At 38.4% G+C, this 25,842-nt stretch overlaps 1 protein-coding gene across 2 annotated transcripts in view; it reads right to left on the minus strand.

Moving 5' to 3' along the window:
• Window positions 1-669: 669 nt before the first annotated feature.
• The window catches only part of INO80D (INO80 complex subunit D), a 72,983-nt gene continuing 47,810 nt past the window's right edge, over window positions 670-25,842 (minus strand). For both annotated transcript variants that reach the window (XM_055089663.1, XM_024124620.3), the window contains 5 exons: window positions 24,360-24,469; window positions 22,584-22,717; window positions 15,133-15,350; window positions 13,898-14,055; window positions 670-12,663 (listed from right to left, as the gene is read on the minus strand). In XM_055089663.1, the coding sequence (XP_054945638.1) occupies window positions 11,498-12,663; window positions 13,898-14,055; window positions 15,133-15,350; window positions 22,584-22,717; window positions 24,360-24,469 (1,786 nt within the window). In that variant the 3' untranslated portion in view covers window positions 670-11,497. The remainder of the gene's footprint in view (window positions 12,664-13,897; window positions 14,056-15,132; window positions 15,351-22,583; window positions 22,718-24,359; window positions 24,470-25,842) is intronic.

Here is a 25,842-nt window from a genome sequence, read left to right on the forward strand (position 1 = left end):
TTATTCATTTTTCTTTGTGAATTTTTTCCAAGCCTCTATTTGTACCACAAAATCCCTCAGCATAGGAAATGAAAAGTTCCAATCTACATATTAAAAAAATAATAATTCAATTCCAAGGAGATACAAGGCACTTGGCAATGCCTTAAAGCAGCGGTCCCCAACCTTTTTGGCACCAGGGACCAGTACCCGTCTGTGGCCCAGGGGTTGGGGACCCCTGCCTTAAAGGAAGAGTGTTTCTTCCAGTTTTTTGTTTGTTCTTATACTTGTGAAACTATGAAAATGAATAGAGAAAGGGCTCCTGATTAAATGAAATAGAAACTGGCTTGTAAGACCTCCATTATAGCATATAACAATTTCCAGTGCAACTTCCAGCTGGATTTCAAGGTTGGATACCACATTAAAGTCATCTTGAGTAGCATTTAATTGATCCACAGTTATTACACAAATATTAATCACTGTTAGTCTAACCATAAAGTACCATGAATATAGCCCCCTGGGGTTCTTGACAAAATATAAGGTATAATATATATATATATATATATATATATATATATATATATATATACACTCTATTTAAATAACAAAGGGGAAAAAAAATACCTACCCTGGATTGGCAGCTTCCAATATCCAGGCAAAAGAAATTAAACCAAAAGCAAGGCTACTTCACAGCAAGATTTATTAATACATCCAAAAGAAAGAAAGAAAAATCATTTTGTCACACTATATACAGATAATACATACAGTGTTTTATACACATATTACATCAGTTTTTACACAAGAAAAATATACATAAAAATGTAAACTTTTGTATACAAAAACCCTTAAACAAATTAAACAAGGACCAGATAACAAAAGGAGACCAATCCATTATTATTTCATCAAATTTTTAAAACGGTAATACAGTACATTCATTGAGATATATATGGAAAACGTGAGCCATCTCTTCTTGTTTAAAGGGAAATTACAAACCGAAAGCCCATCATCTCCCAAAATGTGGTCTCCCCCAGCAACAGCATACCCAATGCTGTAGATATGCCTTTCCTCAGAACTGGGGGCCTCGTCCCAAAATCTGCCAATCTCCTCATCTTGCTCCTACAGTCTGTGCAGAAACAAGTGGCTCCTAGCTTTTGTGCATATAACTAAGCTTCCAGCCACTATTTACACGAATACTGAGAAGATTCTCAGTTTGTAAGTTCCCTTTAAGCAGTTTTTTTTTTTGTATATATTTTTAATGTATGGCCTTAAAACATACTTGTGTGCCAAGGTGAAGGAGAACACTGAAAAAGAAGGGCTTTGAGAACGGCTAGTCCTTGCTACCGTGCAGTTACTTTGTTAAAAGAGATTTCAAAACTGTGCAACCTGTCATTTTACTGGTTTCCAATAAGCTACCTCACCTTTGATTTCCCACTGCAACTTGGTTTCAATCTGTACTTCAGTACTCTGGTTAGTACCATACAATTGCCAAGAGGCTTGTTAAAGGCTGCTCCTGATATCAAGTTTCAGCTAAGCTACTCTGTGAAATCCCTCAAACCCCAACCTCTATTTGAGTCTTCAGGGGTACTCTTACTCCACCTGTTTTTTGTTAAGATCTTAAGATTTAGGATTGTCCATCTACACACTCCTCTCTCTTTAAGGTCTTGAAATGGAATCTGCTGCCAACTCATCACAAAATAAAATATGCAACAGTTTTCTCTTAATATTCTTTCATTCAGTGTATCAAATTGATATACTAATGAAAAATACCTGAAGCTGTGGGGAGTAAGAATTAAATCTAGGTCAAGTGCATGCAGACTTGGAGTTCTTTAAAAAAAAAAAAAAAAAAAAAAAAAGTCTGGGAAGACCTCTAACTAAATAAATGCAAAACCTACTTAAGACAACTGCATGAGAGAGCTGCCTTCTCTCACAGCTGAATTTTTGAACAAGGCTGAATAAAAATTAGGTGATATATTTCCCTGCAGCTAGAGAGTAGTTAACTTCCCCCAGGCAAAATGATCTTAATGATCATTATTTATTAATGAAAGGAAGAGGCAAATTGGTGAATTAAGTTGATCTAGGAGATGGTGGATGACATACAGTAATGCAAATGTTAGGATTGTTTTATAACTGAAATAAACAGGCTAGTTTGTGGTACATCTCCATTTCAGAGAGAGGAAAATGCACAAGGTTCCCCAAGTGAATCTCCAGCTCTCTTCCTCTCACGGGACAGATGGCATTTTTAAAATGACAGTCTCCCTTTCAGTTAAAAAAAAAAAAAATGACAACAAAAGGAAAAGGAAGATAAATAAATAATAATGTGTGGACGTCTTTAGATGAGACTTTGAAATGTTCTTTAAATAACTTCTGATAATGTATTTTAAATCATTACATACAACTGCCATTGCAGTGACAATATTCCAGTAGGGGCAGCATTTTGCTAAATGTAAAAGATTGCCATTTAAAACTCATACATATACATATGTATATACAGTATATCAACACTATTTATATACATATATATCTAGAGAGCAACATTTCATTGCCTTTGAACATCTATATAGCCACTCCCACAATATATACTAGAGACATACTGTGTGAGTATATATGAAAGTATATGTACACATGCTCCAACATGTATATATACACTTTTGTCTGTGTGTGCATAAAAGCTTTAAAGGCACAATATATAGGGATGCAAGTTTTCTAGAGAGCTGCAGCCAAGTTAAAACAGAATGTCACCAATGTGAGAAAAGTCAAAAGGAAATATAGCAGAACTCATTACACAAGAATTCGTTAAAGCAGTTTCACCATGAATAAAATGAATTATAGAATTTAAGAGGCTTAGGTTATAGAATTCAAGAGGCTTTCCATTAACATGAAAATGGTAAATTTATGATTAAATCACAAAGTAAACCAAACTGTTGAAAGGACAAATTAATGACAATAAATGACAAAATAAACCTAACACTAATGTCAATCATAAAATCATAATTATGTTCTTTTTCAATTTAAGTAAAATTTCCCAAAATTATCTAGGTAAAACTTTCAAAGTAGTCTTGTTTGAATGTTGGTTTTTGGGTTTATTGGTTGTTTGTTTTGAGACAAAGATGATGCCCAATTCTCAAAATTACTATTAAAAGGATTATATACAAAATTTGTATCTTCTGGGAAATTTCAGAGACAAAGATATTTAAAAGAAACGAGTGAAATATTAATGAAGTATGGCTAAGCCAAATGATTCTGGCTAGAAAGGACATAATAAAGGGGAAAAAAACACAACGAAGCGTGATTTTTAAATGGTGAGAGATTGAATTAGAAGGTAATGAAGATGGAGAATAGTGAGACTGGCAAGTAAGTACAGTGCTAAGAGGAGCTCATAAACAAGACTATAATCCTAACGACTTCCATCTTTGTATGCTCTGACGATTACCCTAGACTGTCACCTCTTCTTGCTTAGAGAATAATCCAGAATTTTCCATAGACGTATAATCTTGCTTAACAAAGGCTGTTTATCTATTATACACACACTTTTTAGGGAAATATATGTATATATATATTTATCTATACACACACATATACATACGTGTATATATAGATTTATACAAATGTATAAATAAACATAATACTTCTCAATCTTTCCACTGACAAGGCAAGTTCACATTCAGCAAAGTGCCACCACATCCCATATACACATCTCTGTACAGATATACACAAAAGGGTCTATTTTCACCCTTCAATCAGGGGGAATTTATTCTAGCAAATCCCATAGTAACTGAAGGGAGAAATGGCACCAATACACCCTCCCTTCTTTCATTTGCATGCATATGTACAAGAAATACGCAGATTTTAAAAACCTATAAAGCAAGAGTGAATGAAACTGGGAGACGCTGCAAAAAATACAACTGTAAAAAGAACAACATACAAAGCTTTCCCAGGTCTTGAGTTATCTAAGATGAATGAGGCTTCAAAGGTAACTACAAATTCAGATGGCTTATTAGAAGTTGTTTTGACATGTTTCAAAGTATATGATTTTTTAATATTAAAAATAAATGTGATCGGAGCATTTAATAACAACTCTAGCTTTGACTACTATTTTAGACCACCAGATACTTCAGTAATGAATGTATAGCAAAAAGACAAAACTCAAAATATAGGAATGTATTTCTTTTTAAATTCCAGATAAATCAGGTAAAAAGTCAAGGGTAGCATAACTTTTCGTATAGCCAAAATATGGGGGTTGGGGGGCATGCTAACTTCATAAACAACAACACAACTGAGTAACTTTTTTTTTTTTTAATTTTGGAAATAACTGAAATCAACCCAGCTTTGAAATGTGCATGGTGAAATAATCCCACCAACTCTTTAAACAAAGCAGCCCCTTAAAAAATGGCATTCTTTAGAAAAGGCCTATACTTTTCTTAATTTCACCAAGAAAAGGTGATCAATAATATCTTATAACTCAGAAGATGAAGAAATCTATTATTAACATAAAAAAGGTTCAGCTGATCTCTGGTCCCATCACCCCAATAGATAAACACAGCTCATGTCCAGGTCTGTTTCTCTCTTATTTTTACTCTCAAAAGTGAGAGGCTGGTCTTTAGAACCTGCTGTTTCTTGAGTCATTTTAAAAACATAGCATAAGTTAATCAAAAGGTTAAAATAAAATGCACATGATATCAGAGCTAGCCTTTTAACATAACATAATCAAGAATTTGGTGTATTTATACAACAGAGACGATGAGAAAGTAACTCCAATACCCTCAACTAAATAAATCATATTTCTACCATACATTGTTACCTTTTTCTCTTTTTATCTAAGCACACATTCATCTCTCTCACACACGTGCCCCCAATGTATATTTTTGCATGTGTGTAAAAGCACAGACATATACATGCACACAAGTACTTTAATTCTATTTTTAAGTCACAGTGGGAATTCCTTAGTGAGGAGGGATAAAAAGTTCCTGAATAAGACACTGAGAACATCTAGATTTATTATTTTCTCTATTTTACTTCCCAACTTAACTGTAATTAAAGAATAAATCCATAGGAAATAAAAGAGGTTTTAAAAACTTAGTTTACAAATTCCAGCTACAGTAGTTGGGAGCTTTACTTGATCTATGTATTTCTATTTACCCTGTAACTAAGCTTCTAGCCATCGTAAGTGTAAACCACAGATCATTTACTAAAGAGACATCATTCTCAACAGTTCTATGAGCAGTAATAAATGGTCTAAAGGTGTTCTATGTTTTGAGGCCCCAGGATATCCTTTTATTTTATATATCTGCAAGGTAGCAAAGGATAGCTATACACCTTGACACGGCAGAGATCCAGTGTAAAAAGGTGCTTCACTAGTTTGTTTTGTAAAAAAAAAAAAAAAAAAAAAAAAAAAAAGCTCATATATAATTTTTTAGCTATTAAACACATAGGCAACATAATTCATTACACTCAATACAGCTTTAGTATAAAACTTATAATTTATGAGGTGATGTTAATAGTATAAATTAATATACCTTTTCTCTTAAAATCTACAATAAGTATTCTGAAAGCTCATTGGGGAAGGAAATTTTTAAATAAAAGTTTTAAAGCTGTGCGTGGTGGGAAAGGATTCTGTATGCTGAGGCTGAGATGAGAGCCTGAAGGAGAAGGAAAAGCGTCCCATGCAAGACACCGTGGGCTACGAAACCAAATGTTTTCTCTTTCTTGCGCTCTCTTCAATGATGAGTCACCTTTAGTTTCTTTTAAAACTATTTTCTTATTTTAAAAACTGCCCTAATTTCCACAAGGAATCCCTGAGACATACTCAACACTATACAGTGAAAAGAACTATCACTGTTGAGAGGAACTGATTCAACCCTTCAGAGCAGATGAAGACACCGTCACAAGCACCAAACCTCCCATCCGTTCCACACTCCTCGGCTGGAGCCAACTGTACCTCAACAACGCAGGGTGGAGTCATTTCAGGGCAAATCAGTCTATTCCCCAAGTAAAAGCAAGGGTGGCATTTAGCTGCATTAGAGCCTTCTGCGCGGCATGTTGAAAATTTTTCCAAGGGTAACTTTGGGTGCATATAGAGCTTACTTCAGTGGTCCCCAGCTTAAAAAAAACAAACAAAAACAAAAACCAAGTGAAAGAAGAGGATTCTATTACTCTTAGGCCAGGAGCAGTACAGATTGTGTGTGTGTGTGTGTGTGTGTGTGTGTGTGTGTGGTATCTGTGTGTGTGCAGATCGTGTGTGTGTGTGTTTGTGTGCAGATCGTGTGTGTGTGTGTGTGTGTGTGTGTGTGTGTGTGTGTGTGTGTGTGTGTGTACTTCAGTGCCGGGGGTGGGCTGAGCAAGCAGGCAGAAGGGAAAACAGAAGGAAAGCTGTGCTGCCCTACATTGCTAAGAGTTAGACAGGTTTTCTCCAATAAGACTGTTTTTGGACTGAACTTCAGATCACCAAAACCCTGCCACTCAAAAGTAGCCAAACACCCCCAAGATTTGGGAACCTGGGGTTAAAAAAGTCATTCCAAGTTTGCTCTCTTTGTTTCTCTCTGAAATGCCACGTTTCTTTTTATCTGCTCTGTATCACAGTGCAGCGAGGAAAGCTAACAAAAAAATTTAAGAGCTGGAGTGAAAAGAGAATTTTTGCTATTTAGAAATAAGGCTAAGTTTGACCCACAATTTTCGCATTAATGACACCGGTCATTAGGAGAGACATAATTATTCATTTATGTTTTATGTTTTCTTTCCTAACTCACTGGTTAGGAGAGAAGAAAATGCTTAACGGATATCCAACTATGTCCTTTACGGATATCTTATTACACATCTTTTGAAAGGTGGCATTTAAAAAATGCTACTTTAATCCACTGAACACGGATTTTGGGTCCCTCCAGAATATGATATTGGAAAGCTTTATAAAGTTCAGAATATTAAGAAGTCATTACATTGTTTTACTTTTCTAGAGAATGCCCATGAAAATTCAGTTGTTTTCAATGTACTGAGAGGAAAAATTAAAAAAATCTACGTTCTATCACACATATATTCCCACCCCACCCCATCCTCAAGAAATATATTTCTTGTCAGGAAAAAAATCCTTGGAGCGATGTAGGTATCTGTGATGAAAGATCTGGTATGACTACATTTTCTTCCAGGGAATCCTTTAAATTGCCTCATTAAACTGCAGAGTTCTGTTGACCATTTAAAAGACCACTGTATTATTCTATATATACCAGATTAAAAACAGAATTTAATAGAATGTTAAAAGAAGGCGAAAAAGAAAAAGGATGAAGAAACTGGAAACGAGACATCTAAACAAAATTTAAAGGACTTTCTAACCCTATAACTTGAACTGGTTCGCCTGGTGGTGTTAACATCCTCGTCTTCTTGCGATACCATCCACAGCAATCTTTTGAACTAACGGGAAGAAAAAAGGCAACGTGCCCCACACAAGCACTGCCGATGAAGCTACCACCCGTCACCACCACTCCCACCATGCAGGGGGGCACAGGAAGGACTGCAGGCAGGTATCAGTGAATTCACAGGATGGGCGTGACCTACATAGGCTCAAATTCTAGTGCCCAATGACAAAAGCCCAACGGTAAAGGTCAACAGAAATATAAATTTCTTCATGTAAGAAGCAAATTGTACAGCTAGGGCATCTGCATGTATCACGGGCACTGTTTCCTTCCAAATCAAAGAACTGTCTTTGCCTCTGTGGATTATGATCACTGACTGAGAACGAGCTCTGGTAAGGAAAAGCTTTAGTGTTAGTCACAGAGAGTGATGATTCTTAACTTGCGGTTGAGAGGTTGGGCTTATTTAAGAAGTAAATCTTATAAATAACTATTTGGCAAAGATAAAGTACTAGCTTTCATTAGCCTTAAACCGCTCCAGACAATAACTACAATTTTAAGGAAAAAAAAATTTTTTTTCCAACTTTATCTCCATACCTACTATTTGCTTCTCATTAAATTATACTCTTTTCATGGAAGGATACTAGACACGCCATACTGCCTGCCAACATGAAATTGCTCAGGAAGTCATTTATGAAGCAGTTCTATCTCACATGGTAGGTTACTAGAGAAAATAATCCTTTGCCATATAAGCTATGCGACGATAATTAGAAAGTTTTTCCATTGCATAGTCTGTCACTTGGTGGGTTAAATGTAATTGCTATTTACTATTGCGAATTGTTTACTAACTACATAACCTACCCAGATGTGCAAATTGCTAAGCCATTTGTACAGAAGAAAAACAATGTCTTAAGTACTTTAATTAAAATAATACTAACAATTATGCAGAGGGTGTAAAGGAGAAAAACACATCTTTCCTTCGGACGCTACAGATCACAGCCAGTGAATATTATACATTAGAATGGAATTCAGATTCTCAGAGCACAGAATGTATCCATTAACTGCAGCAACTTTGTACATTAAATCACATTAACACAATCTAACTGGCCTTTATAAATGGTCCCAAAGTACTGCAGAAACAGAGTGAACCTTCTTTGCCACTATTTCTCATGAGTTTGACACTAGAATGAAAGCTAGTATCCACCTAATTAGATAGAACCTTATATAAAATTTGTTTTTGATTCCAGTATTGCCTTATTATAGAATAAGTGCTATTTTAAAAGACACTGATTTTCATATTTCTGGAGTAAAAGACACTTCATTCCTTTCTTTACATATTATTAGCAAACCTACTACTAATAGACTAGAATTGCTCCATTAGCTAAAAGAACAACATAACAGATATCTCTGGGTTCACAGATGTTCTTCTCTCTTCCAAAAAGGGACTCACAAGAAACAGCAAGAGCAAACAAATCGCAAGCTCGGATATTTGTTTTGAAGTAGACGAAACGAGAAGAAAAATTTGTTTTTTTGCTAACTCCTCAAACCTACGCTGGTACTTTCTACGGGTGCCCTTTCTTCAGCTATCATCGTGGGCATCTACACAAAAATGAATTTACTCAAAGTTTTTGGTGTGAAGCTGTAACTGGCAACATTCCTGATCATTTCATGCCTCCTTACCAGAAAGCAGAAAAGGGCTTAAAAATGCACAGAAAACAGAAAATTGCAAACCATAAAATGTGCAACTTACTGCAAACTCAGTTTTGATAACTGAAGAATTTTAAGCAGCTACCACAAGGGACAAATAGCCAGAAAAATTCAGATCGACGTCCCATGACTTGCCCTTCACTGTCAAAGAAGGGCTGATGAGAAAGTCAGTGTGTATGTACCACTTTTACCTCAATAAAAAAGAAAGTCAATGGGCTGCTCTGCTACAACCTTTAATTAGTACACAATGGAGACGGAATCAAATCACCGGGAATGGACAGTTATCTCGTGATGATTATTATGGGATGTGAAGAGTTTAGCAAACTAAATGACACTTTTGAGCAGAGGTAACTACTCATAATCGTTTCATTACAGTACATTAAAATAAAAAAGCTTACTAACATAGGTTCACAGGTGAAAAATATTCAAATTATCTCTTCTCACCCTTCAGAATAGAAATTTACGGTGCTACCAAATATAATTTTGCTTTGTGACATAATTTTATAATTTAGAAATTTCTCAATCTGCAAAAAAGGCAAAGCTATTAAAAAATAAATCTTCCAATCAATTATCATGATTAAAAAAAAAAAACTAAATATATTACAAACATATTTTTGGCCCACAGAAAGAAACTTCAATAAATACAAAATAGGGCATATAATGATTTCATACAGTCATGTGACATTTCCCCTCCATAATCTCAGGCACGTTTTATCTGCATAATGCCTGCTGATTACCATCATTCCTTTAAAAAGCAGAGAAAGAAAAGCTTTCAAAAGAAGGGACTGGTTAGAATTAGCATGGCATAAAGAGAATACATATAGGAAGTAGGAAAATACATCCAAATCTTTACCTATTGAAAAGGAATTAAGATCAAATATTCCCTGACAAATGAATTATTATATCACATCATTAATAGATATGTTCTCTCTACTCATCTTAAAATATATATATGTAAATTAGACTAGACTCGGGTATAAATAGCCAATGGTATCTCAAGGGACAGTGAAACTTCTCAGCAAAAGCAGAGTACAGATGCCTTTAAAATCTAGTTCCACCCTTGGGCGCGGGGGGGATCGGGGGTCGGGGAGAAGGCAGGTAAAAAGAAACCTCACATATTCATTTCATAGTCACCAGCTTACTAAACTATCCAATATGATTTTTGACCCTACAGTTCTGGTACTTAAAAAAAAAATGTCCCCAAACTTAAACCTAAATACTTAAATTATTTTAAAAGTACCAAAGGGTGGATAAAATTTATGTCTAATTTCCATATTCTGCTTTGAAAGAAACTTTAAAATGTGTATCCTTCAGATATTACACATCACTTCACAACTGGTACATTGATTCTACAAGTGTCTTCAACATTTTACAAATCTTACCAAAGAATCACTACTGTAAACATGAAAAATTCAAAAGCAAAAGATGGATCAAGGAGTTCACAGATCCCATCTTTCCAAACCTATCTGACCTATCCTGCTTTTCACATCAAAATATTTTAATTACATCTTGTGAATATATTCCATGGAAGAGGGATTTAGAAACAAATGCACATCTAAAAAGGCAATATAACCAACCACCAGACCTCAGAATCGCAGCAACCCTGCAGTCCCTCCAGGCAAGCTTTTCGCGACATCTGCAGGGCACTGACATGAATTCAGCTTTTTGTGTTCTGGGCTAACTTAGCAGAAGAGGGTTGTGCTATTCACGCCACCAGACCACCACCCTTCTCCATTCAGGAAAGTCGGTTAACTCGGTGGGAAAGAATGACCAACCTTATCAGGGTTGTGAGATGTGGGAAAGGAGAAGGGCCTTCTACTCATTAGGAAAGAAAAAAACCTAACAATGGGACAGCTGCTTCCTGCCCTGCACAAAAACACACGCGTGGGTGCACACACACACACAGGCAGTCAAAAGACTAATTTTTTTTCTTTTTAATTAAACATGATCACAATTAGGAATGGAATCCTGGCCTCATGTGATGTTTAGCAGTTGGTGCTAAGTCAGAGCCTTGATCTGCCTCTACACACCATTTGCCGTCTCTTACACAGGAACTCGATGAACAGGCTCATTCTATTTAGAACCACCACCTATGTAAAGACCTGGTATTAGAATGGAAAGCATTGATCTGAATACTAGGAAATCGTAAAGGGCACTGGTAATCTGAGGTATCTTTCACTTCTAGGACTTGCTGCTGAAAGTCGATTCTATGCAGTCACTGTGCTGAGCCACGAGGAAACCACTGGGGGAGGGCGGGCCTGCCGGGAGGGGACGAGCACCAGTGCGCAGGAGCACGTGTGAACACTGAAGCGAGGCCCGCTGCGGGGTAACGCGCTTAGCTGGAAAACGGAGTTCTCCTCTAGGCCCCATCTGTTATTTTTAAAATCTTCTTTAGGAAAAGGGGAGAGGGGTGATAAAGAGGAAAACAAGATAGAAAACACCAGGTTCCCCACCTGCCTGCAAGCACACAGATACGCTCAGTTAGGGGAGGTAAAGGGAGAAGATGCATTATTGGTACTTGTAGCTGTGGCACCTGTCACTGTGAAGCCTGTGGGAGGCGCTATGGAGCTGTGGCTGGGCTGCAGGTCCTTGGGGATGCCACTGTGAGAACTCAGCTGGTGGCCGAAGGCTGCGCTGAACTGAGGGAGTTGCTGCTTGGGAGAGGTGGAGGCCAGCAGTTCAGCAGAAGGCCCCATGCCACTGAAGCTGGTCTGCGGCAACCCCGGAAGCACACTGGAGCTGCTGGGGGTCACGGTGGCGAAGGCAGGCTGTGTGGTCTCTGAGTTCGAAGTGGTGGGTGGTGTGGATAGGGAGGTGGAAAGAAGATGTCCATCTGCGCCGAGAAGGTTGCTAAATGGAGAGGGATCTCCGAGGCTGACAGGGAGACTGCCCCAGTGAGTTCTGGGGTTCACGACTCCTCCAAGTGGCACCTCAAGTTGGGCTGGGAGCAAGTGCTGCGCCATGATGGGCATCTCTGCTGAAAAGGTAGCTGCCATATTATCACCAGAGTAAGATGTTGTGTGGGGAGAGGTGATATGGTCACTGTAGGGAGACGGCACGTGCTCACTATCATAATGGCTTCCATGGGGCGAGGAGTGTGAATGATCACTGCTGTATTGCTGTCGTGAGGTGATTAGGTCATCTGCCTTGCTCAGCAGCTGGGCAGGATGTGGCCTCTGGGAGGCATGGCTGCCGTCATGAAGTCCATGAAACTGTCCTGGGAAGGCTCTCTCCCCAAGTGCACTCTGGCTGATCAGAGTGGCAGAAGTAAGGCCAACGTTGGCTGGGGCAGAGAACTGCCCCTGGATCTGCCCTGCCAGGGGTGTAGGTGGGTTAGACAAGGTAGCAGAACGGAGCAGGTTCTCATCCAGCTCTAGACTAGAAAAATTGTCGTGTACTATACGCCCATTCAGCAGCTCCCCCAGGTCCGTGTTTACCTCTCGGCTCAAGGACTGAATTCCTGAAGCTCCAGTCCCTGTGGAGAACACCCCTATTCCTCTGTCTGACAACTCCTGGACGGGTACACCATCTGACTGGGTGAGCACCCCAATGGTACTCAGGCACTCAAGAGAAGTCACGGCCTGCAAGGCCCGCTCAAGCTCCTCGGCCTCTTCGGTGGTGGGGAGGAGGTCCCCGTTCTTGCCTGAGTAAACGAGAGCCATCAACAGTCAGCAGAGCTTTCACCGCCCCAGACCACAAAAATCATACAGCGGAATGATTTGTAACAATATTCTATTATGGATCGGATGGAAAGGAAAAAGTGAAATATTCAGCTGCAGGACAGGTGTGAGGGGTCAAGCTGTCCCGGAACCTGAATCACATCTTCAGTTCATTTACAGCACTATCAAAAACCATCTGAGCAAAGTGTTCGGTGCTTAGGAGTCTAAGCGTTACCAATTTAAAACCCGTGGTGACTATCTGATTTCACAAATGTTTTTACCCCAAGTTATATTAACGTCATTAAAACGGAAAACATATCTATCAGTTCAGATCTGAGAAAAAAGGCTGTGCGGGAGGAGCCGCCTTTGTTCCTCTACTCTTGGGCTCTTCCAGCTGGAAGGGCAGCTGTGAAGCCTAGAATACAGAACCCACGTGCATATTTCAGCGCAACACCAAGCACTCAGCTCACTTCATAGGTTACCTTTTGAAATGCTTTTGCGTTACTCTCTACTCTTCCCTCTCATCCTTCTCCCATTTCTAAGTGATTTTCACACAATGGAAGTCACAGGCCTCACTGATTTCATTTCCAATACAAAAAATCCATTGTAAGGAACTTGACTAATCACCCCCAAAATACCCAGTTTTTAATGGTGAAAGAAACCTTCTAAGAGTATAAAAGATTTCCCTTGAAAGCACTAGAGAATTGGTGGTATTAAGTCAACTTTGTTCTGGAAAAGTGCACTTCAGTTGAAGTACATGGTGGGGTACTAAAATGAGGACAAGTTCTGAAAGGTTTCAATAAACTCAAATTTTAAATGTCTTTGTTCAAAAATAAACGAAGGTAGGTGCCTTGGCGGTCCAGTGGTTAGGACTTAGGGCTTTCACTGCCGCGGGCCCGCGTTCAATCCCTGGTCGGGGAACTAAGATCCCGCGTGCTGCGCGGTGAGGCCAAAGATAATAAATAAGTAAAGGAACAAAGTTATAAACCTAGCTCTCAAACCTACTGATCCACTAAGGCTAGGATATCAGTTTAAAAACTGTACATGCCTCACCTTCTAGAAAGAGTAAAACAGCTTTAGTGCTTTACCTTTCCTGTCTCTGGTGAGAGACGTTACACGTGAGGAGGGATACTCCAAACATATCTCAAAAAAGTTACCTCCCCGTTTAAAAAACTCATTTTAAAAACCAGTTTTCTCCAATCAAAACATTGACCATACCTTCAAAAAAATCAAAATCTTGTAAGTCATCAGGTAGCCGCGGCAGGACGTCTGAAAAGTCCTCCTGGTTCAATTCCAAGTCATGTGGAATGTCAGTGATCTCATTGGCAATGTCATCCGGCAGCTCATCAGCACTCAGCTCTGGCGTGGACGGGCTCCTGGGGAAGATGACACGATTGGCCCCGCCCCCCCCCCCAACTTGACCTCCACATCAGTGTCCCCGCGACAAGTCTGTCGATGCAAAAACGGAAAATCCTAACTCAAAATGTCTCCCTTCCTACTTTAAGAGAAGGAAATCGGAAACCAAAACGACAGACCTCATGTAGTTACACACTTCTGCAACGCTTACCCACGTATTAAGAGAAGACAACAATTTGGAGATACTATTTTTACTGCAAATTAGTAGAATGAATGACAATTTTGTGCACTAGTAAAATGAATTACAATTTGGTATATCAAGTGTGTCTTAGCACTTTATAGTAGAATTTAAAATCTGGTCAAAATAATAATTAAAAAAAAAAAAAAAGTAACAGGGCTTCCCTGGTGGCGCGCTGGTTAAGAACCCGCTTGTGCCAATGCAGGGAACATGCGTTTGAGCCCTGGTCCGGGAAGATGCCACATGCCGCGGGGCAACTAAGCCCGGGCGCCACAGCTACTGAGCCTGCGCTCTAGAGCCCGTGCTCCGCAACAAGAGAAGCCACCGCAATGAGAAGCCCGCGCACCGCGACAGAGTAGCCCCCGCTCGCTGCAACTAGAGAAAGCCCGCGTGCAGCAACGAAGACCCAACGCAGCCAAAATAAATAAATAAATAATGAATGAATAAATAAATTTTAAAAAATGAAACAGATAAAACTGGGATGTTTAGCTGAAACAGAAGCCTCATTCATCTGGTCAAAATGCTTATTACCCCTGACAAAATTAATAATGCATCAGATTTCTGATGGAATATTTCTGTTGGAACATATATGGAATTTCTGTTGAAATAGAAAAATCTGAGAGTAGTCAATTAAATTCCCAATATCAGCATGTGCTCTCTTGGTTATCAAAAGCTTTACCTCAGATCTAACCCCATCAGATATTTTGTAAAAAATTATATTGAAAACTACAAAATCTAGGCTTATATACCAAATGGTTCCTTTAGCCTACTTCCAACACTAGAAAAGTAAACGAAGCCAGATGTTCTGAGAACGATCAGAACACGTAAAGCAGATGTAAACTCTGGCGCCATCACTGACCGGATGTGAGAGGCCTCCACTGGCAGTGAGACGCTGGTGGGCATGCTGAGGTTCCCCTGAGGAACTGCAGGGGGAATGGGTTTTTGGGGTCGACGAGGTCCACGCCTTCTCTTCTTCTTGTGTTTTTTGGTAAGTGCAGGAGGCTTGGTTTTTTTCCTGGGTTTCCTCTGCTGCTGGTGCTGAACTTTACGGGAGCTATCTCCTCTCAAGAAATTATCCTTTGGAATGAATAAATGGGTATTTTTAAACTGAGATTATTTGGGAAAAACCAAATAGCTATCTGAAAAAAATACTTATATCTCTTAAAATTCTATATAGTGCCTAAAGCTATGTATAACGATAATTAAATGAATAAGAAATTCATTTTAAAATTTAATTCAAATCAATTCAATGTATACATATAGCTCTTCCCACATTTACAGGCATTGTCATAGATGCTGTAGTATAAAGAACTGAATAAACTTTGATTTGTGCTCTCGAAGAACGTAGTCTCCCATGGGAAAAACATGACTACAAGGATACATAAATACAGTAGAAAAAATTGGGCAATAATGATATAAACACCTTCTAAGGGTACACAAAAGGAAAATCCTTTATTTGTAGTTACGTGAGATTAAAGGATAAACAGGATTTTAAGTTACTGGGATAAGGGGGAAGATCATTCTAGGCTAAAGGAAATGGCACAAACAGACAAAAAGGACAGCAAATAATTGGGTATGACTATTGCTCGGGGTATAATGGAGGACAAAATATAAAAGTAACCTGTAAAGAAGTCTGGAACCGGATCCTGTATGACTTTGAATACTCTGTTAAGGATTTTAAACTTTATTTTATAGGCAATGGGGAATGATTTTTGATGACAGGAGTACATGTTTTAAAAGGATTAACTATCCTGGTAGCAACATAAAGGGATAAAGAGAAGAGGCAAGTGAGTGGAGGAAAAAGTTCCAATCAGAGGGCTAGTTCAACAAGTATTACTGAGACTGATAAATAGCTGAGGGCAAAGTGAGCAGGAATGGAAAAGCGAGGGCCTGTTGAGAGAGAATTCTCAAGATGTGACAGCTCCTTGGATGTGGTGAGGATGAGGGGAATATAAAATTCTCAAATGTGTCCAGGATTTCTAGTTGAGGTGATTGTTAGGGGATAATGCCATTAGTTGGGATACAGAACACAGCAGAATAAACAGAATCAGGAAAAACGTTAAGGAATTCAGCTGGGCTCAGATAGAGTCTGAGATGTGAAGACGTCCAGGGAGGCAGGAGAAAACCGTATGTGGTGCACAGGAAGGAAGACAGGGATGGAGATGGAGACCTGGAAATCGTGACACAGTACAAGTCCCTCAAATAATTTATAGGGACCAGGCAGACATGGTAAAGAGAGAAGACAATGGGCACACAGCTTTATAAAACTGTTGCAATTAAGTGAGGAGGCAAAGGAAGAAGAACCAGGAAGGAATGAGAAACCTGCACTACAACTAGCTTTCTTCAGCTAGTACCCTTAAATCTGAAGACCCAGATGCACATTTTACTCTCTCTACAATCGGAAAGCATTTTACAATGACGGCATATTATTCCTGCCGTCAGCCAGGTGATGATCCTTACAGTTGGTGCTGCCTACATGTTCAAAGTTGGTCATAGCTCTTTGAACTGTCATTGTTTGAACGAAGGTATGTGCATTGTTGGTTTTACATGCAAAGGAAAAACTGCTGTGTATGCAGAAAGGCACAAAAAGCGGCAGTGTGTAAAACTGTTACTGGTGAAGCAAATATTCATTATTGAAGAACTGACCACAATCGCCCCCACCCACCTTTTTATTGCAAAGCAACAACCAAAGGAAAAGGGAAAATAATCCACAAAGTGGACAAAGCTGTGTTATAGTAGATGTATGTAGAAAATACTGCCTTTCACACACCAAGAATTAGGTGAAACCAGGAATGCTATAGAAGATAAAAATATCTATGTCTATCTAACACTAAAAAAGCTATTTTGGTAAGCATAAAATAAAAATTTGAAGTGATAAGAAATGCACTGTGCAACATTTTTTCCTTCTTGGTGGTATATAAGACAATCGTGGTTTTTACGATTGATGTCACCTTTGTTGATGAACTCAGTAATAACTCTTATAATCAAATACATAAAAAGATCTGAAGACTAATAATTATCACTAGCATCAAACAAATTCAAAGCAAGAAAGAATAAAATTAAGCATAAATTCAGGAAATCTAAAAGATGTTTAATCCCAGACAAATACTTGAATCCAAACACAATTACAGACTCAAAATTCACAAATTTAGAAAACAACAAAAAAGAGGCTGCTTCCCAGCCTCTGTAATTCCTTTTGGTTCAACACTTGACGTCTACTTTTTTTATGCCCACTATGTAACTGAATAAATAGTGAATAAGCAGCTACCAGTACCCACCAGGTGCTGGCATCCATTCCAGGATTTCCCTCTAGGACCAGTGTGAATCTTGAGCAAGAGGGAGGAAGAGAGCTCTAGCCAAGAATACACAAGTCCTACTGGTTCTGCTTCTAGGCTTCTGTCTTACTCTCTTAGGCTTATGCTGTGTAGCCAGGCAACATTTTTGGTACTGTGCCAGCTCCTCCACACAGAAGTGCCCAGGACTGAGACCCTGCCTGGCTCTTGGTATTCCCTTACTTAGCTCCTCCAGAGAACACCTGTGTCCTAGAGGCTCTCCTAAAGCCAACTGTTCATTTACGTACACTACTTACAAACACTGTTCACTCCCAGCATTCTCACTGTCCCATTCTACTTCTATGCAGGACAACGCAGTTAGTAACTTACCATCTGTTGTATGGTCTCATACCTATTGAATACCATGTTCTGTCTGCCAGCCTGGACCTTGGGCAGCTCTAGCCTCTTCTAACCAATGGCTGTCCTATCAAGTGGCTGAGTCTAGTTCAGACTCTCACCCCTCTCCCCCACAAGCCATGTGCCTAACCGATAATTTATTCAACCATTACTTATGGAGCATCTTTGTTCCGAGCACTGGGGATATAGTAGCATTGAACAAAAAATGTTCCTGCCTTTGTGAAGTTTACATTCTAGTAGGGGGATTCAGAAAATAAACAAAATAATTAATAAATAATGTTAGGCAAATATAAATGTTAGGAAGAAAAATAAGGTAGAGTACGAGGATAAAAAATAGCAGGGTAGAGGGGAGGCAGAAATGAACTGACACTTGATCAGAAACCTGAATGAAATGAAGGAATGAGACATGGAGAAATCTGGGGAAAGAACACTCCAGGAAGAGAGAAAAACAAGCAGAAAGTCCCTGAGGTAGGAGCATACTTAGAGAGTGTTTAAGAAAGAGCAAGAAGGTCAATGTTGCTGGAGCTGTGGAAGTGAGGAGAGGGTATAAGACGAAGCTGGAGAGGTTGCCAGGGCCAGATCAGGAAGTGCCTCATAGGCATGGTAAGAATTTCGGATTGGATTCTAGATGCGATGGGAAGATACTGGAAAGTTTTGATCAGGGAACTAAAATGATCAGATGTATATTCTAAAAGGCCTGCTCTAAAGGCTACATACTGAATGATTCCATTTAGAAGACATTCTGGAAAATGTAAAATTATACGGACAGAAAGAGATCAGTGGGGATAGAAAAGGGCCGACTACAAAGGGCAGCACTAGAGACTTTTGGGGGGTGATGGAATGATTCTGTATCTTGATTATGTATCTGTATGCATGTCAAAATTCATAGTACTGTATACTAAAAAGAGTGAACATTACTATATGTAAATTCAAAGACAGTGGGACCCACACACATAGTCTACCCTGGCTGATATGTGAGCTACACATCCGGGCACAGGGGGCATGGCAGGAAGAAGGGAGACTAATTAGGAGACTATTACAATAATGTAGGCAAAGATGATGGTAGCCAAGGCTAAAATGGTAGCAGTGAAGTTGGTAAAATGTGTGTGAATTCAAGATACAGTCTGAAAGTAGAGCCAAGAGATTTGCACAGTTTTGATCACCCAGTGTTAGTCTCTCACTGGGGGACGGATGGAATACAAGTGTTTGCTCTACTCTTATGTAATTTTTAACTTAAAAATAGCTCATACTAGTGTCAGATTCTACAACTGTCTTCAGAGAGAAAGCCATCTGTGTATTGTAGAAACTTTGCATTGAAAATAACTTTTAAAAACCTGACTAATATTATTTTATACTGCATTTTTATTTTACATTATTAAATAAAATATATATTATTTGATGACTGATTTTATTATACTAATTCAACCTTCTGTTTGCCTGGCTGAATCTACCTAAGTAGGAATGTTTAACCAGCTGAAAAGTATAAACTGCTTTCAATTTCTTTAGAAGCATTCACATAAAAACAGTTATACTAATCATCAACTCACTAAATCAATAAAGCAGATCCTAAAGTACAGACTCCCCATTTGACAATATTTTCCTAGTCTTATTAGAAGTATGATGGAATGGTATAACTTTAAAGCCAACATTTACAACCAGGATCATTTACTTCAGTGGTTTGAAAGCTACAGTGCCAAGGGTATATATTACCAAGGGTCTGTGAAATCAATGAAAGTCCACAAAAGTGGTTTAAAAAACATATGGAAGGGGCTTCCCTGGTGGTGCAGTGGTTGAGAATCCGCCTGCCGATGCAGGGGACGTGGGTTCGTGCCCCCGTCCGGGAAGATCCCACGTGCCGCGGAGCGGCTGGGCCCGTGAGCCATGGCTGCTGAGCCTGTGCGTCCGGAGCCTGAGCTCCGCAACGGGAGAGGCCACAACAGTGAGAGGCCCACGTACCAAAAAACAAAAAACGAACAAAAAAACCTATGGAAGTCATTCTTTAACCATGATAAAACCTCAATAAGCTAACAAAAATGTCTATATTTTAAATGTTTTAAAATTAAAATGGGAAAGTAATTATTCAATATTTGTATACGTAATTTAGTATACAACTTTTCAAAATATATGGTCCATAAAGGAAATCTAGAAAACAAAACAGGTTCTTAGAGAAGAAGCCGGTAAACTTCATACACGGCAACTGAGGTCTAGAAAGGATGACTCATTAGTCCATGTTATACATATAGCTAGTGGCAAAGCCAGAACCAGTGTTACACTACTAAGTCCTGTCCAATGGCCACTTGGTTACCCTGATGCATCCCTGCAAACTAAAATACGCTCATAGCAGGTAAGAGTTGTCTTATTCAACTTTTTAATACATAGGTACCTAGCACAACACCTTGCAAATAGCAGAACAACTCAGTAAGTGTCTGATGGGTGAAATGCATTTATTTTAAGTGATTATATAATTCAGGTAGTTCACTAATTCAGACTTTTCTCTCCAAATTATTCTGAACTAATTAGGGCTTACGCTACCAGCATTAACTAAAGCAATAAATTAAGTCCAATGGAATTATAATAAGGGTTGGCTTTTGGCTGAAATTTCATCAAATATCCAAGACATTCGCAGAATTATATATAAGAAAAGCAAAATCCTAGAGAAATGGAGCAAAGAAAGATCTTGAGAAATTTGCCTATGTATAAGAAAATGTATCTTGAGGAGAAGAGAAGTATAGACTAGCTACAGATAATGAACAAAATGACCACATCTAACTAACTACTAAATGCTTTCTAGAATGGTGTTTTTTTTTCAGTGAGGGTATAAAATTAATTCAATAGGTTATGACCAGCATTTTTTTTTTTTAGTGAAATAGAAGAGACTACAAAATATGAGGTACTAAAAGAGTATTGTTTCACAAAACTTGTTTCAGTGATTTACATACACATATAGTTTGTACTAAGTCATAAAATATTTCCTACTCTGGACAGCTATCAAAACTTTGAAAGCCTCAAGCTATTATATATAGGATGGATAAACAAGTTCCTACTGTACAGCACAGGGAACTGCACTCAATATCCTGTGAAAACCATAATAAAAAAGAATATGAAAAAGAGTACATATATAAATATATGTATAACTGAATCACTTTGAGAATCCGCCTGCCGATGCAGGGGACGTGGGTTCGTGCCCCCGTCCGGGAAGATCCCACGTGCCGCGGAGCGGCTGGGCCCGTGAGCCATGGCTGCTGAGCCTGTGCGTCCGGAGCCTGAGCTCCGCAACGGGAGAGGCCACAACAGTGAGAGGCCCACGTACCAAAAAACAAAAAACGAACAAAAAAACCTATGGAAGTCATTCTTTAACCATGATAAAACCTCAATAAGCTAACAAAAATGTCTATATTTTAAATGTTTTAAAATTAAAATGGGAAAGTAATTATTCAATATTTGTATACGTAATTTAGTATACAACTTTTCAAAATATATGGTCCATAAAGGAAATCTAGAAAACAAAACAGGTTCTTAGAGAAGAAGCCGGTAAACTTCATACACGGCAACTGAGGTCTAGAAAGGATGACTCATTAGTCCATGTTATACATATAGCTAGTGGCAAAGCCAGAACCAGTGTTACACTACTAAGTCCTGTCCAATGGCCACTTGGTTACCCTGATGCATCCCTGCAAACTAAAATACGCTCATAGCAGGTAAGAGTTGTCTTATTCAACTTTTTAATACATAGGTACCTAGCACAACACCTTGCAAATAGCAGAACAACTCAGTAAGTGTCTGATGGGTGAAATGCATTTATTTTAAGTGATTATATAATTCAGGTAGTTCACTAATTCAGACTTTTCTCTCCAAATTATTCTGAACTAATTAGGGCTTACGCTACCAGCATTAACTAAAGCAATAAATTAAGTCCAATGGAATTATAATAAGGGTTGGCTTTTGGCTGAAATTTCATCAAATATCCAAGACATTCGCAGAATTATATATAAGAAAAGCAAAATCCTAGAGAAATGGAGCAAAGAAAGATCTTGAGAAATTTGCCTATGTATAAGAAAATGTATCTTGAGGAGAAGAGAAGTATAGACTAGCTACAGATAATGAACAAAATGACCACATCTAACTAACTACTAAATGCTTTCTAGAATGGTGTTTTTTTTTCAGTGAGGGTATAAAATTAATTCAATAGGTTATGACCAGCATTTTTTTTTTTTAGTGAAATAGAAGAGACTACAAAATATGAGGTACTAAAAGAGTATTGTTTCACAAAACTTGTTTCAGTGATTTACATACACATATAGTTTGTACTAAGTCATAAAATATTTCCTACTCTGGACAGCTATCAAAACTTTGAAAGCCTCAAGCTATTATATATAGGATGGATAAACAAGTTCCTACTGTACAGCACAGGGAACTGCACTCAATATCCTGTGAAAACCATAATAAAAAAGAATATGAAAAAGAGTACATATATAAATATATGTATAACTGAATCACTTTGCTGTACAGAAGAAATTAACACAACATTGTAAATCAACTATACTTCAATACAATTTAAAATATATATATATATATATAAACTTTGAAAGCCTCTGTTGCAGAAAATAAAATTTGAACTTACCATTTTTTTGGCATGTTCTTCACACAGAGGTGTCTGGTGTGTAATGTCAAAAACGGGCACAGAGCACTGCTGTCCATCTGCAAACTTGGCCGTGCAACTTGAGAAGAGCTGCTGAGAGCGGTTCGAGAGGATATCTGGGGTTTTTTTAAGTTAGGAATAAAATACACTGAAACCACTTAATTTTTCGAGTTCTACATAAAATGTGTTTCTTCCCTAACTTGTGCTTAGTAAGTATAAATTTTATTATCTATAAAAGCTAAAGAACCAACCCAACTACTAATAATAGAAAAATGATAGTAAGTTGAGCTTATCATCTTTATTTCTCAGAATATACTTCTGAAGGAGTCTATTTTGCTAATGAGCTTCTAACATGAGTCTCCCATTGTGATTTATGGTCATTGTGATTTCTGTTATTTGGAGAAGCAGGGTCATTTCCTTCCTAACACACTGACTCCTAAAAGTTCCACTATGATGATTAAAAACAAACAAACAAAAAACTTTCTCTTAAGGAAAATTTCTGCCTAATATACTCATTAAGAATAAATATTTAGGGCTTCCCTGGTGGCACAGTGGTTGAGAGTCCGCCTGCCGATGCAGAGGACACGGGGTTGTGCCCCAGTCCAGGAGGATCCCACATGCCGCAGAGCGGCTGGGCCCGTGAGCCATGGCCACCTAGCCTGCGTGTCCGGAGCCTGTGCTCCACAACGGGAGAGGCCACAACAGTGAGAGGCCCGCGTACCGCAAAAAAAAAATAAAATAAATAAATAAATAAATAAATAAATATTTAAAGATATAATTACAAAAAACTTGACTATCCAAATCTGAATTTTTCATTTCACACTTCCAACACCAAACTCAAACTCATAACTTATGAAAAATTACTTTAAAATCAAAACTGTACTGTTAAAATTGGAACATCAGCTTTTTATCATCATCATTTTTAAGCATCTATACTTTTAGCCAGCCACTAACTACATTTCCATAGATTTACTTTTTATCTATTAAGGAAATACCTTTCATTTTTCCTTTATGCTTTTACGGTTAAGGCTATTTATAAAGCCTTTACTGCATAGAAACTACTGCTGAAAAAGCTGTGAAAATACAACACCAAGAACAGAAAGGAAGGCAAAAATCAGATAGATAGCAAAGAAAAGTAACTGCAACTATATAAATTTTTAAAATGCTACTCAACTTCAAAAAGTGAAAGTAATAAGATTTCATAACCAGTCTGAAGCTCCTTAACATAGGTTTTCCTCAAGTATATCCTGTCTTAAGATATCTTTCCTAGTCAGTGATGTTTGTTATCTTTCATCTCAAATCAGCACCACATTCGATAAAAATAGCAAATTAATCCCATAGCAAAAAGTGTACTGTAAAACTGCATAACTTTCTTGGAAGACTAAAAACAGTTTTTGAATAATGGGATTTGACTTTCCCATCAATGAGTGTCATGGTTGCCTCATACAAACTACCTAGAAACACTGGAAGGACCAGAATCCTATTAACAAAATTTATTTAAGTGACAGCCACTGGAAAAACCTACTACTTGCTGTCAACTTTGCTCATTTTGATATGATTCTTGAATACAGAGTCACAATGATATAAGCAGAAAAAAACTATTCAGAGGACACCAAGAAAATCAGAAGTAATATAAAAATTATTTTCAATTATTAGTTATGATTTCAAAAGCCATTCATCACTTGGCCTGAGAATGAAATATATCACCCCAATGAATTAGTACTTTTCAATGCACACTTGATTTAGTTAAGAGGATACGTTGGAAACAATGTCTGGTGAATGGAAGGGCTTTGTTGGTGCACTGTTCACCCTTCAGGGTCCCACTGCATGCTGCTGGCTCCACCTCCTTCAACTTGGTCCGGCTTATGCTAAGGAAAAAAACCACAAAACTGATTTTTAAAAATGGTTTAAGAATCCAGGGCAATTATTTAAATAATGTTACTACTCTGTAACACCCACATTTTTAACTACCTACTTTCATCATTTAAATGCAAATATAGGGGCTTCCCTGGTGGCGCAGTGGTTAAGAATCCGCCTGCCAATGCAGGGGACACGGGTTCGAGCCCTGGTCTGGGAAGATCCCACGTGCTGCAGAGCAACTAAGCTGATTTTTAAAAATGGTTTAAGAATCCAGGGCAATTATTTAAATAATGTTACTACTCTGTAACACCCACATTTTTAACTACCTACTTTCATCATTTAAATGCAAATATAGGGGCTTCCCTGGTGGCGCAGTGGTTAAGAATCCGCCTGCCAATGCAGGGGACACGGGTTCGAGCCCTGGTCTGGGAAGATCCCACGTGCTGCAGAGCAACTAAGCCCGTGCGCCACAACTACTGAGCCTGAGCTCTAGAGCCTGCGAGCCACACTACTGAGCCTGTGTGCCACAACTACTGAAGCCTGTGCGCCTAGAGCCTGAGCTCCGTAACAAGAGAAGCCACCGCACCGCAACAAAGAGTAGCCCCCACTTGACACAACTAGAGAAAGCCCACACGCAGCAACGAAGACCCAATACAGCCATAAATAAATAAATAAATAAATTTTTTAAAAAGTGCAAATATGAATTACAATGAGCAGTTCCAATACTTCTCCAACCTACTGACAAAACAAATATTACATTATAATTGGTCTCAGCTATGTCTCTCTGTTTTTGTTTTTTTTGCTCTTTTAAGTGATATTTTGGTTCCTTTTACTTTACAAAGAGGCAGTAGAGAATAGTGATGAAGACCATGAGACTAGATCAGACAGACCTGGTTCTGAATCTCCGCTCTACCTCTTATTAGTTCTGTGACCTTGGGCAAGTTACTTAGCCTTGCTTAAGCCTCAGCTTCCTCATCTGTAAAGTGGAGATAAGAGTACTTCTAGTCTACAGGCAAGCACCAAAAGACATAACACACCTAAAACACTTACCACATACAGTATATAGTATGGTACATAGATAGTAAAGAGTCAATGGTTGTTCGTCACCACTATCATCATCATCATTTTTTTTTCAGTTTATTTTTTTAAACATCTTTATTGGAGTATAACTATTTTACAATGGTGTGTTAGTTTCTGCTGTACAAAAAAGTGAATCAGCTATACGTATACATATATCCCCATATCCCCTCCCTCTTGCGTCTCCCCTCCCACCCTCCCTATCCCACCCCTCTAGGTGGTCACAAAGCACCGAGCTGATCTCCCTGTGCCATGTGGCTGCTTCCCACTAGCTATCTATCTTACATTTGGTAGTGTATATATG

The sequence above is a fragment of the Physeter macrocephalus genome, chromosome 2 (genome assembly GCF_002837175.3).
Source record: "Physeter macrocephalus isolate SW-GA chromosome 2, ASM283717v5, whole genome shotgun sequence".
In the NCBI taxonomy this organism is placed as follows: domain Eukaryota; kingdom Metazoa; phylum Chordata; class Mammalia; order Artiodactyla; family Physeteridae; genus Physeter; species Physeter macrocephalus.